This window comes from Ailuropoda melanoleuca, chromosome 16 (assembly GCF_002007445.2).
Source record: "Ailuropoda melanoleuca isolate Jingjing chromosome 16, ASM200744v2, whole genome shotgun sequence".
NCBI classification, from domain to species: domain Eukaryota; kingdom Metazoa; phylum Chordata; class Mammalia; order Carnivora; family Ursidae; genus Ailuropoda; species Ailuropoda melanoleuca.
Window position 1 is genome coordinate 89908701 of NC_048233.1, and position 10927 is coordinate 89919627.

Consider the following 10927-nt stretch of genomic DNA (forward strand, 5'->3'; position numbering starts at 1 on the left):
GAGCACCGAGCCCCAGGCCAGAGCAGCTGTGTAAGGTGGAGACATGGCTCTGTCTAGAGCCGGCTGGTGGAGGCCCAGTGCAGCCCGGATCCCAGCCTATGCAGTCATGGGCTGTGGCACTGCCCACCAGGGAGAGAGCCCCGAGTTGCCCTGTGGGGAGCAACCGCAGGGCCCAGGGGCAGCCTCTCCCACTCCCTTTCCATGCCAAGGCTCTCCTGGGTGTTGGCAAGGTAGGGAACCAGGGCATACCGGAGAACCTTGGGGGGAAGGAGCACACAAGCCAGCCAGGAACCCTGAGCACCACTCAGGACCCACAGCTTTTGGTGGGCACGAGCCAGGGTCTAGGGGCCCACGTATGTGTCCCACACATCACTGTCCAGCTGTGCCAGACCCTGCTCTGGGTGCTGGGGGGTTGTGGGAACAGCACAATGTCCTCACTCTGTACAGAGTGGCCGGACACAGGGTCTCTCCAGGCTTTAGGCCACCAGGGGTCCCTTCTCTGCAGCTCCCCGCTATCCTCAGGGGAAAGCCCAGGGTCTCAGCCGGGCTGGCATCTGCCCCAGCCAGACACGTCCTGCTGCCATGTCACACCTCTGAGCTCTCTTACCGTCCACACCCGCTGGTGGCTTTGTTGGCCTTGTAAAGGGCTCTGTGGAAGAAGCACATGGGCCCCTCTGAGGCTGCGTTTTCTCACACGTCTGTGTCTGAACATCCTGGGACACCCGTGGTCTTGTGGGCACTGGGCACCCAGGGGGACGCCAGCTAGGACCCCCTTCCACCACTTGTGGTGTCCAGCCCATTCAGAGCCTGTCTGAGACAGCGGCCTGCCAGGCGGGAGGTGATAATGCTCCGTGCGAGGGTCCCACTTTGGGGCCTGTGTGGCACGTGGCCGTGGACCCGCACACCTGGAGTCAGACTCTGAGGGCAGGGATGTCTGCCTGCTTCCCTCCCGGCTCTAGTCCTCATATCTAGAACCAGCCCAGGTGAGTCCACGACAAACGTGTGGAACGGCTGGATGTGGAGGCAGGGCAGGGCTGTGGTCACTCATCTGTGGCCATTGGGCTGATCGGGGCGGGAGGGTGTTGGCTGAGGTCACTTTATTTGGTGGTCACAGAAAAGATGGGGATTCCAGTCCTGCCTGCTGAGGACCACAGAACCCATTTGCCCACCTTTAAGTGGGCTAGCTGGCAGGACCACCCAAGAAAAAGTGTCCTATAGGCGAGTCCCCTTGGGAAAGTTCCTCATTGTTCACATCCTGCTCAAATGTCACCTTCCCAGAGAGGCCTGCTCCCGACAAGGGTCACTTCTTAGCACATTCTCAACAGGGACCATCTCTGGAGTGACCTATCCAAACTCCCTTCCTCCTTCACGCCTGCCCCTCCTCTGGCTGGGAATGGGGCTGGAGAAGTGGACCGGGCCCTCCCCGCCAACGGTAAGCTGGGAATAACTTAGTGACCTGGGGAGGTGGGAGGTCCTGGAGGGCAGTGGGTCACTGTGGCCTCAGCAGGACTGGCCCCAGGGAGGGACTCACTCTCCCAGCCCCTCACTCTCCCAGGGCTGGTCAAAATGACCGACCCCGGCGGCTCAAGGTGAGAGACCTGGCTCCTTATCTGATCCCACTGAGCAGCATCCTTTGAGATGAGGCCTGGAAGGGACAGCGGGCCCCCAGAGGAAGGAGGACCCAGGGTAGGGTCAGGGGGGTGCTGCTCTGGGGAGGTGGAAGGGGGGACCTGGGGACAGTTGGAGACGGAGGATGAGGTCCGGACGATCCCCAGGGTTGAAGAAGAGTTGGAAAGGAAGAGGCTTGGGCGAAGGGGCCAGGTCCTGCAGCAGGTGCAATGCGGGGGGGCGGGGGGTGGGGAGGAATGTGGAGCAGAGGCCTGGGAAGGGCTGCGAGGCCTCACGCGGTGCGCAGCCCGCGAGTCTGGGGCGGCGACGGAGCTTCGGGCTCCGGGGGCTGCCCGGCTGCCGGCGTCCAGAGTTCCACGCCCGGGTACCCCGGCTGGGGCTTGTATCGCCCCGCCCACGCGCCCCTAGGGCTGGAGCAGGGCTGGAGCCGGGCTGGAGCCGGCGTGCGCGCCCCCGAGCGCCGTGCGCGGGCCCGGCGGGGGCCCGGCCTGATCGCCCCCCAGGCCCCGCCCCGCGCACGCCGGCCGCGGCCCGCGTGACCGGCCCGGGTGCAAACAGTGCGGTCAGCTGACTCGGCCAAGTGCGCCGTCATCCCGGCTATAAGCGCACGACCTGCGGCGCTCCGCTCGGACCCGGCCGACGCCACCATGCAGCCCCCCAGCCTGCTGCTGCTCGTCCTCGGCCTGCTGGCTGCGCCCGCCGCCGCGCTCGTCAGGTGAGGCCCTGCGACCCCGTGCGCCCCGCGCGCCCCCGGTGCCCTCCGTGCCCCCTGCGCTCAGGAATGCAGCAGTACCGCCCGCGCGGCCTCCTGCGGGGCCTCCCCCAGGGCCCCCGCCAGCCCGGAGACCCCTCTTCTCTACCGCCGTGGAGTCAGACTTGGGGGGGCACAGGAGGCTGCAGGGGGGAGGATGGCTGAGGCCCAGGCTGACCGAGCCTCCCCAGGACAGGTGGGACTGCGGTACCTGCGCTCGCTCCGGGCCCTCCGTGCGGAAGGCAGGAGGAGCGGCTGCACTCCGCACAGCCCCAGTCCCTGCGAGTCGCTTTCCCGCTTGCCCCCCCGCCCCCTGTCAGCTGTGAACTGGGCGTGGCCTCGGCTGTGCCCGGGGCTCTGATCACAGCGCCAGGCGGGGGACCCTCTGACCCGAGGAGCCCCCGAGTCTTTCAGAGACAGAAGGGAGTTAGTATAAGGAGAGGGTCTGGGTGAGGGGCCCGGCTAGTGCCCGGCTGCAGGGGGCTTCCCCACGCGCACCTGTCCTAGTGAGGACCGCACCTTCCTCAGGGCCAGGGGCCTGTCCCCCTGTACTAGGTGAGTTCGCCATGCAGTGGCAGCCAGGCTGAGGACTGGCGCTGCCACCCCCCACCCTCCCACTCTCGCCAGGCAGCCTGCTTTCCCAGATGGGGGAGGGGTGCAGTGGGCTAGCCCCTTCTGCTCCCGCACCCACCCTTGGCCCCGGGGCCTTGGTGCCAGGCCTGGGAAGGCATCCTTTCACCTCTGCTGTGGGCCTTTTGCCGGTGGGCAGGTGGGTGAGGTCACAGAGCTGTGGGAGCTGGCTGGGGGCGGAACGGGACTCAGCCTTGCCAGAAGGCCATTCTGCATGGGCTTCCCCACGGGCTGTGGCTTGGGGGTGCTAGCCCCAGATGGAGTCTTTGTGGGGAGAAGGCTGCAGGGCTGCGCCTACCCTGGTGCACCCACAGGCCCCCCCTCTGGGGTGGATGACGGTGGGGAGCCGAGCATGCGGCTGCTTGGGGCCGGGCAGGCGAACCAGACCCCTCACACCTCCAGGTGCTGTGGGACTGATGGCACCTGTTTCCTGGGCTGCTGGAGGGCGTGTCCCCTTCCTCCAGGCAGGAATCTTGGACTCTAACAGCCTACCAGTTCTTAGGCAAGAGTCCCATCTTCCTGAAGCACGCCCTTGGCATGCCAGGAAGGGCCTCCTGTGACCCTGAACTCTCAAATCCCCTGGGCTGGGCACACCTGCCATCCAGGTGTTGGGGTGTACTCAGGGTGCGTTCCTGTGCCCCCTGCGTCGTCGGAGCTGGGAGCAAGCTGAAGCCCAGGAGCCAAGGATCCAGGCCAGGGGAGGGACCCCACGCATGCTAGAACCAGGCCACCTGACCTCAACCCCGTGCTCTTTCTGCCCAGGCAGACCGCCAAAGCTGGGTGGCAGGGGCCAGCAATGGGGGTGCCGCAGGGGATCTCAGAGGAAGGCAGACCTGGAGGCAGAGACCCCCAGCACCCAGCGCAGGCCTTGCCTTCCTGGGGCGTGCGCTGTGGTGGGGACAGAGGATGCAGGGTCATGTTGAAGGAGGGCCAAGGAGGACTTCTCAGAGGTGGTGGCATGGAAGTCCCATCTGATGGCCAGGCATAGCCAGCCCAGGAGGCCAAACAGGGAAATGGGGACCATCTCTGCATGGGGTCTGTGCGGAGAGCAGCAGATTCGGGGATCAGGTGAATGGGTCCCCTCAGAGGGCAACAGGCAGAAGTGACGGATGGACACCGATGCCTTAACAGACCCTACGGGCCACTGCCCCAGAAGAGACCAGAGCAGACACAGAGTGGGCACAAGGGATGGGGGGGTGCTTTTGGGGCCCCCGGTGGCTGAGGGTTGGTGAGGGTGCAGAGCAATCCAGGGGCAGGGGGAGGCGAGCCCTGAGGAGCCCCGCTCCCTGCTCTTGACAGAATTCCACTGCACAAGTTCACCTCTATCCGCCGGACCATGTCGGAGCTGGGGGGCCCCGTGGAAGATCTGATCGCCAAGGGCCCCATTTCAAAGTATGCGCAGGGGGTGCCCAGTGTGGCAGGGGGCCCCATTCCGGAGATCCTCAAGAACTACATGGACGTGAGTATGGGGGTCGTCCTCTTGGGGGGGGGCTGGGCCGACAGCAAACACTGATTTCGACGAGCTGGCTCTTACGAACAGGTCTGGGCAGGGAACACTCTCTCGGCGGCCCGCCGTTCTTGCAGAGTTCCCCTGCTCCGTGTGGGGAGAGGCTTCTGCTCAGCCACGGCCTCCCCTGCTCGGTGCCCTCCTACTTCCCCTGCCCAATTAAGGACTCCCACCTGTGTCCCCCTGGGGGGCCTGGCCCTGTGGGGGCGGGGAGGGCAGGTGGGGGTGCCGTTGTCTCCCCCGTGATCTCTCCCCCTGCGTACCACTGAGCGTCACTGACCTCAGGAGCGGTCTTGTTCTTGAGGCCAGCCTGTAGGCATGGGGGACAGGGTCACGGTCTATAGATAAGCAAGCTGGGCCCAGGGCCATCAGCTGGGTGTGGAGGAGCCTAAGTCAGACCCGGGCCCCAAGGGGCTGCAGGGTCCTTGAGCTCGGGTCATCTGGGCCTGCCTGCCCAGGTGTAACTTACGCTCTGGGCCTTTTTTGTTCCTGTCTGTCCTGCTGGAAGGTCTGCTGCCACCCATGACCCAGCCCCCCACTTCCCTTCTTCCTTTTCGGTCAGCAGCCAGCCCTGATCATGCCCAGTGCTCCTTGAGGGCACACAGGCTCGGAGGTGGGACATTTTGTAAGTCACATACTGAGCTGGGGCTGGGTCGGCCTGGTCCCAGCCCTGGGGTCGGGTCCTGGGGCCCAGCCTGGCACCTCTGGGACTGTCCGGGTGGCATCGTTCTTCAGGGCCTGCCCCTGAGTGGTGGAGACCTACTCGTGCTGCCATCCAGCCTCTGGTCCACCTGGGGTTGGGACAGGTGGCCGTGCCCTCTGTCCTGTCTGGCCAGAGCCCCAGCCGTGCCAGGAAGCTGAGGCCTCACAGGCATGTGACTGGGCCAGGGAGGGGGGGATCTGCCCCAGGGCCTGACCGACCAGTTCCTGATCTCCTAGTGCAAGTATGCGCGCGCACGCGCGCACACACACACACACACACACACACACACACACACACACGCTCCAAGACTCGCTGAGTCATCCCCCAGCCCCCCGAATCTGGACACTTCTCTTAGGTCATGAGGCAGCTGCTGGTTCTCCCTGGAGCCAAGCGGCAGCAGAGACGCTCCCACGGGGATTGGAGCCAGAATCCCACGGTGACCTAGGGCCCAGGCTCCCTCCCTGGAGCAGGCGGTGCCAGGCTCCCATCTCCTATCCAAGTATCCATGTCCCCTGACCTGGGAGAGTGCCAAAGACAGGGTTTCCCTTTGAGGCTTAGAGGGGCATGTGCCCCCTTCATGTTCACCTGAGCCATGGGTCAGCACCCCGGGCTTCCTCCAGGCTGCCCTCCTCCCCCAGGTACCGATGGAGAAACTGAGGTCTAGGCAGTGAGAGACTCTGAGCCAACACTTACGGCCTCCAGGGTGTACCTCCCTTCGCCGCCCTCATGCCTCTACCTGGGAGCCCTCCAGGCTTGGCCCCAGGGGCAGGGGCAGGGGCAGGGTGGGAATGAGGTCCCAGAGGCCAGCCCTGATGTGGCCCCCATCGTGGGGTGGAAGTCTCCCCTGTCGGGGTCCTGGGGACCTGGGGAAGCGGGGTCTTCCAGGCAGGTCATCCAGGACAGGGACGACCGAGCCAAAAGGGCCGCTGGTTTCATCTTTCAAATGGGGTGGAGCCTGAAGCGTCCAGGGGTCTGAGGACCCAGGGCTGGGGCCCCTGCCCCCGCGACCCTGACAGACGCCACTCCCCTGCCCAGGCCCAGTACTACGGGGAGATTGGCATCGGGACACCCCCGCAGTGCTTCACGGTCGTCTTTGACACCGGCTCCTCCAACCTGTGGGTCCCCTCCATCCACTGCAAGCTGCTGGACATCGCCTGCTGTGAGTCACGGCGCCGCCTCATGCCGCCCAAGGGGCAGGCGGGGAGGACGGCCCGGCCACCGCCTCACGCCCTGCACGCGCTCCCCCGGGCTCTGGGCCGGGATGGCCCCCGCGTGGGGCTGGCGGGGCCGGCTTCGGGCGCTCTTGGGCAGTGCACTGCTTCTGCCTGTCAGCCACCCCGGACGGGCCTGGCCCCTCCGCCCTGCCCCAGGGCGCCCCACTTTCCGGGTGAACCTGTTCGTGCCAGCCTTGCTTCTTCGTCCGGGCCGGGACCGTGGGGGCCGAGGACGGGGCAAGCCAGGCCAGACCGCTGCTGGCTGAGACCGGGGCTGGGGTCACAGGCCCGCCCCGACACCGGGAGGATGGCTGGGGGGGGGGTGCTCCGCGGCGGGGGGCGGCGGGCTTGATGGGCTCCTTGGCCGGCGCAGGGATCCATCACAAGTACAACAGCGACAAGTCCAGCACGTACGTGAAGAACGGCACCTCCTTCGACATCCACTACGGCTCCGGCAGCCTCTCCGGGTACCTGAGCCAGGACACCGTGTCGGTGAGTCTGCGGGGAGGCCGCTCCGACGGCCTGGTGACCCCGCCGCACCCCTGGGCAGGGGCAGAGCCTGGCCAAAGCCGGGAGCTGAGGAAGAGCATGGGCCAGGCGGGGCGGGGGGCAGACCCGGCTCTGTGTGTGTGTGTGTGTGCGCGTGCACGTGTGTCTTGTGCATGTGCGCTCGCATACATGCGCACGGGGGACGGCCAGGAGGGCTGGAGGGGAAAGTGGGGCCACCAGTACATGGGTCTGGGACCCAGACCTGGGGAGTGAGTCACGGTGAGACTGCTCCCAGGGTCGCGGCCGGCAGGGGTGGAGGAGCGGGTTGGGGGGACTGGCTTCTGCTCCGATGGGTTCGAGGTGCCCACTGGGCACGAGGACTAGGCCCTGTGGATGGGGTCCCCGCCACTGGCTGGGGACTCGGGGTCAGGGAGGGCAGCCATGTGCCGGGAACCCCCGTAGAGGACACTGGAGGGCCGTCCGGACACCCTGCCTGCCACAGAGAATCTTTGGGGTAGGGCGGGTGGGCAGGCCCCGGATGGTTCTCCCGCGCCTCTATGTGCCCTGTTGGTGTACAGCTACCTGGAAGGTTCTGGACTGGGAGTCCTGGGGGCGGAGAGCAAGGCAGAACACAGGCAGCCCCCGCCCGGCCCCCGGCCCCCAGCCCCAGCAGGACCAGAAGGCGGCCAGGTGTGGCCAGCGCCCAGCCAGCGTCCCGCTTGTCTGTCCCTTGTCTGGACCGTGGGTGGGCCATGGTGGGGGGGACCTTCCTACAGGGGCGCTGCCCCTCCCCCGTGCCCACCTGCCTGTTGGGGTCGGCTCCTCCTGGTCTCTGTCGGCCCAAACAGGATGTTGCCCTAGCACGTTCCCCTGTTCCCGGTGTCAGGGTGTCAGCCCCTGACAGCCGTTTCTCCCCACATCCTGCTCTGTGTCTTTATTTATCCGCCGCTGCTGGGCCCGCGGTGGGGGAGGGGTGGCGTGGCCTTGAGTCTGCTGAGTTGGGTCATGAGGTTGGGTCATGGGTTCCAGTAGCCCAGGCGCAGTAGCAGGCCTGGGTGGGGCTGGTCCAGGGCCAGAAGTTCAGAGCCGAGTGCGGAGCCCACCACTCTGCTGACTCCCATGAAAACCGTGTCCTGATGACCGCGGGCCGCCGCGTCCCTGTCCCCAGCTGTGTCCCCGCCAGCGTCGTCAGCCCTTCCTTCTGGGCTCCTGTGCAAGGTGGCGGGTGACACCCGAGAGGGGCTTGTGGCCATGCGAGCACACACAGGGCCTGGCGGTTGGGCCCTGTGGTTCCCGTGGCCCATTGACCCCCCTCGGATCCCAGGTGCCCTGTAAGTCGGCTCTGTCGAGCCTGGCTGGCGTCAAGGTGGAGAGGCAGACCTTCGGGGAGGCCATCAAGCAGCCGGGCATCACCTTCATCGCAGCCAAGTTTGACGGCATCCTGGGCATGGCGTACCCCCGCATCTCGGTCAACAACGTACTCCCCGTCTTCGATAACCTGATGGAGCAGAAGCTCGTGGAGAAGAACATTTTCTCCTTCTACCTGAACAGGTGGGGTGGGAGGGGCCTGGCGCCATCTCTTCCCCAGGCCCCACCCTTCCTCCCAGCTCCGTGTGGCTGAACGCTGGGGGCTCGGGCTCCCCGCCTCCCCGTCCATCCTCCAGGCACCGGGGCTGCGGCGTCTGACCAGAGGGGGGACTGGCCACGCTTTTACAGAGGAGCGGGGAGCTCTCTGGACAGGCTCTGGGGCCGGGGTTTCCCGTCAGGAGCGGCTCAGGCCCTGGGCCCACCGGTCTCCCCTCAGGGTGGTGTCAGAGGTCCCGGTGCGGGTGTGGGGAGGACAGAGGTGTGGACCGCATGTGAGTGGGCGGCCCACCGACCACTGGCGGTCTCTGCACCGCATGCCCCGTCCACCCCACAGGCCCGCTTGCCCTCAGGGTCCGGCCCCAGGTGCTCCGGCTGAGTGCCAGCCCGGAAGCCTCCCCTCCCACCCAGCCCCTGGCCCCGGCCCGGCCCCGGCCTGCGTGCTGTCCCCGGCCCGGCCCCGGCCTGCATGCTGTCCCCGGCCCGGCCCCGGCCTGCATGCTGTCCCCGGCCCGGCCCCGGAGTGCGTGCTGTCCCCGGCCCGGCCCCGGCCTGCGTGCTGTCCTCGGTGGTGATTACTCAGCAGCTGCTTGGGGCTGAGCCGCCCGCTGGAGGCTGGATGGCCCCAGGCTGGTGAACGGGGTGGGATCTTTCCCGGTGAGCCCTCGGGCCCGGGGTGAGCAGTCGGGGGAAAGAGGACCCAGGAGTCTGGCCAGGCCCTGTCTCAGGGCTCCCTGGGTGAGGGGTGGAGGGACAGGGCTGTGGGTGGGGAGCAGACAAGGGGCAGCCATCTGGTTTCCACGCTGTGATTTCAGAGGTGAGGGATGGTGAAGGCTGGGGGAGGCCTGGAGGCCGCCGGTAGTAGAGGGAGGACAGGGTTTGACCTGGTGTTTCTGAGCGGGAACCGACCAGGAAGAAGGTGGTGGACTCAAACCCTAAGTCTAGAGAAGAGTCTGGAGGCAGGAGCAGGGTTGAGCGCAGGAAAGCTGAGGGGTGAAGGGGGAGCGGGAGTGGGAGCGGTTGGGTGAGGCTGAGGGCATCCTGGGGAACAGCAGGTGCAGAGGCCCTGGGGCAAGAATGCGCTGGCTCAGCTCTCCGTGCTGCCCAGTGCCTCTTCCCAGAAGCCCTCCCTGGTTGGTTCTTCTCAGGGAGACATGGTCCCCTTCCTTGGGCTCCTAGCTTTCACTTCCCCGTCTGCCTGCTAGCCTGATCCTGGCCCTCTTGAGCGGGCAGACCAGGCACCTCTGCGGGCTGCGCGGGGGCTTGGCCTGCAGGCCACCCCGGGTGTGGGATTGGAGCCCCACCCCTCAAGGAGAAGGAAGTCCTCTCCCTTCTCATGCCCCCTCTGGATCTTTCCATCTCTGCAGCTCCACCCACCCCTTCTGACTTGGCCCTAGCTTGTGGCTGTGTCGCCAGCGGTCAGGCTGGATGCGCGGTGTGGGGGTGGGCAGCCTCTCCTCCCCCTCCCCCTCCCCCCATGCTTGATGAGCAGGTGTGGCTGACTCCGCCCCTCTCTTCTCCCAGGAACCCCGGTGCGCAGCCTGGGGGTGAGCTGATGCTGGGCGGCACGGACTCCAAGTACTACAAGGGCCCCCTGTCCTACCTCAACGTCACCCGCAAGGCCTACTGGCAGGTCCATATGGAACAGTGAGTGCTGGGCGAGGGGGCACGCTTGGTTCTGTGGGGAGCGTGGTGTGCGGGGGCCCCTCCCAGCCTCCCACTCAGCAGGCCTCTGGGTAGCTACAGCCCTTGGGCCCGCTGGCCCTGGGTGGCCGTTGCCACCTGCTGGCACCCAGCTGAGCTCCTGGCCCCTGGGCTCTGGCCCTCTTCTGCTTGAGACTTTGAGGCTCGGGATTAACCTGCTCTTGGCCTCCTGAGCCCTCAGCCTGCCTCTGCTCACAGCCAAAGGGGGAGAAAGGGTCCTAGCAAGGCTGTGGCCGAGGCAGGGTGGGGGTCCCAGGCGGCCCTGGAGGTAGGACTGCCCCCCCCAAGGCCCACCCGGAGCCCGAGCCCAGGGCGTCGTGTTCACGCCCCCTCCCCCGCAGGGTGGACGTGGGCAGCAGCCTGACGCTGTGCAAGGGAGGCTGCGAGGCCATCCTGGACACGGGCACGTCCCTCATCGTGGGCCCCGTGGACGAGGTGCGCGAGCTGCAGAAGGCCATCGGGGCTGTGCCGCTGATCCAGGGCGAGGTGAGTGGGCCGGGCTGCGTGGGTGGGGTGCCCCTGCCACTGCCCCCCCCACTGCACCCCAGCGCCTGCATCTTCTCTTCCTCAGTACATGATCCCCTGCGAGAAGGTGTCCACCCTGCCCGAGGTCACCCTGAAGCTGGGCGGCAGGGCTTACACGCTGTCCTCAGAGGACTACACGCTCAAGGTCAGCGGGGGTGGGGCGGGGCGGGGCGGGGCGGCCGGCGGGCTGG

At 66.8% G+C, this 10927-nt stretch overlaps 1 protein-coding gene across 1 annotated transcript in view; it reads left to right on the forward strand.

Moving 5' to 3' along the window:
- Positions 1 to 2170: 2170 nt before the first annotated feature.
- Positions 2171 to 10927, forward strand: part of CTSD (cathepsin D) — a 9950-nt gene continuing 1193 nt past the window's right edge. Inside the window, exons 1-8 of the mRNA XM_034644854.1 lie at positions 2171 to 2344; positions 4310 to 4469; positions 6256 to 6379; positions 6808 to 6926; positions 8248 to 8474; positions 10032 to 10154; positions 10553 to 10697; positions 10783 to 10918. Of these exons, the coding sequence (XP_034500745.1) occupies positions 2277 to 2344; positions 4310 to 4469; positions 6256 to 6379; positions 6808 to 6926; positions 8248 to 8474; positions 10032 to 10154; positions 10553 to 10697; positions 10783 to 10918 (1102 nt within the window). The 5' untranslated portion in view covers positions 2171 to 2276. The remainder of the gene's footprint in view (positions 2345 to 4309; positions 4470 to 6255; positions 6380 to 6807; positions 6927 to 8247; positions 8475 to 10031; positions 10155 to 10552; positions 10698 to 10782; positions 10919 to 10927) is intronic.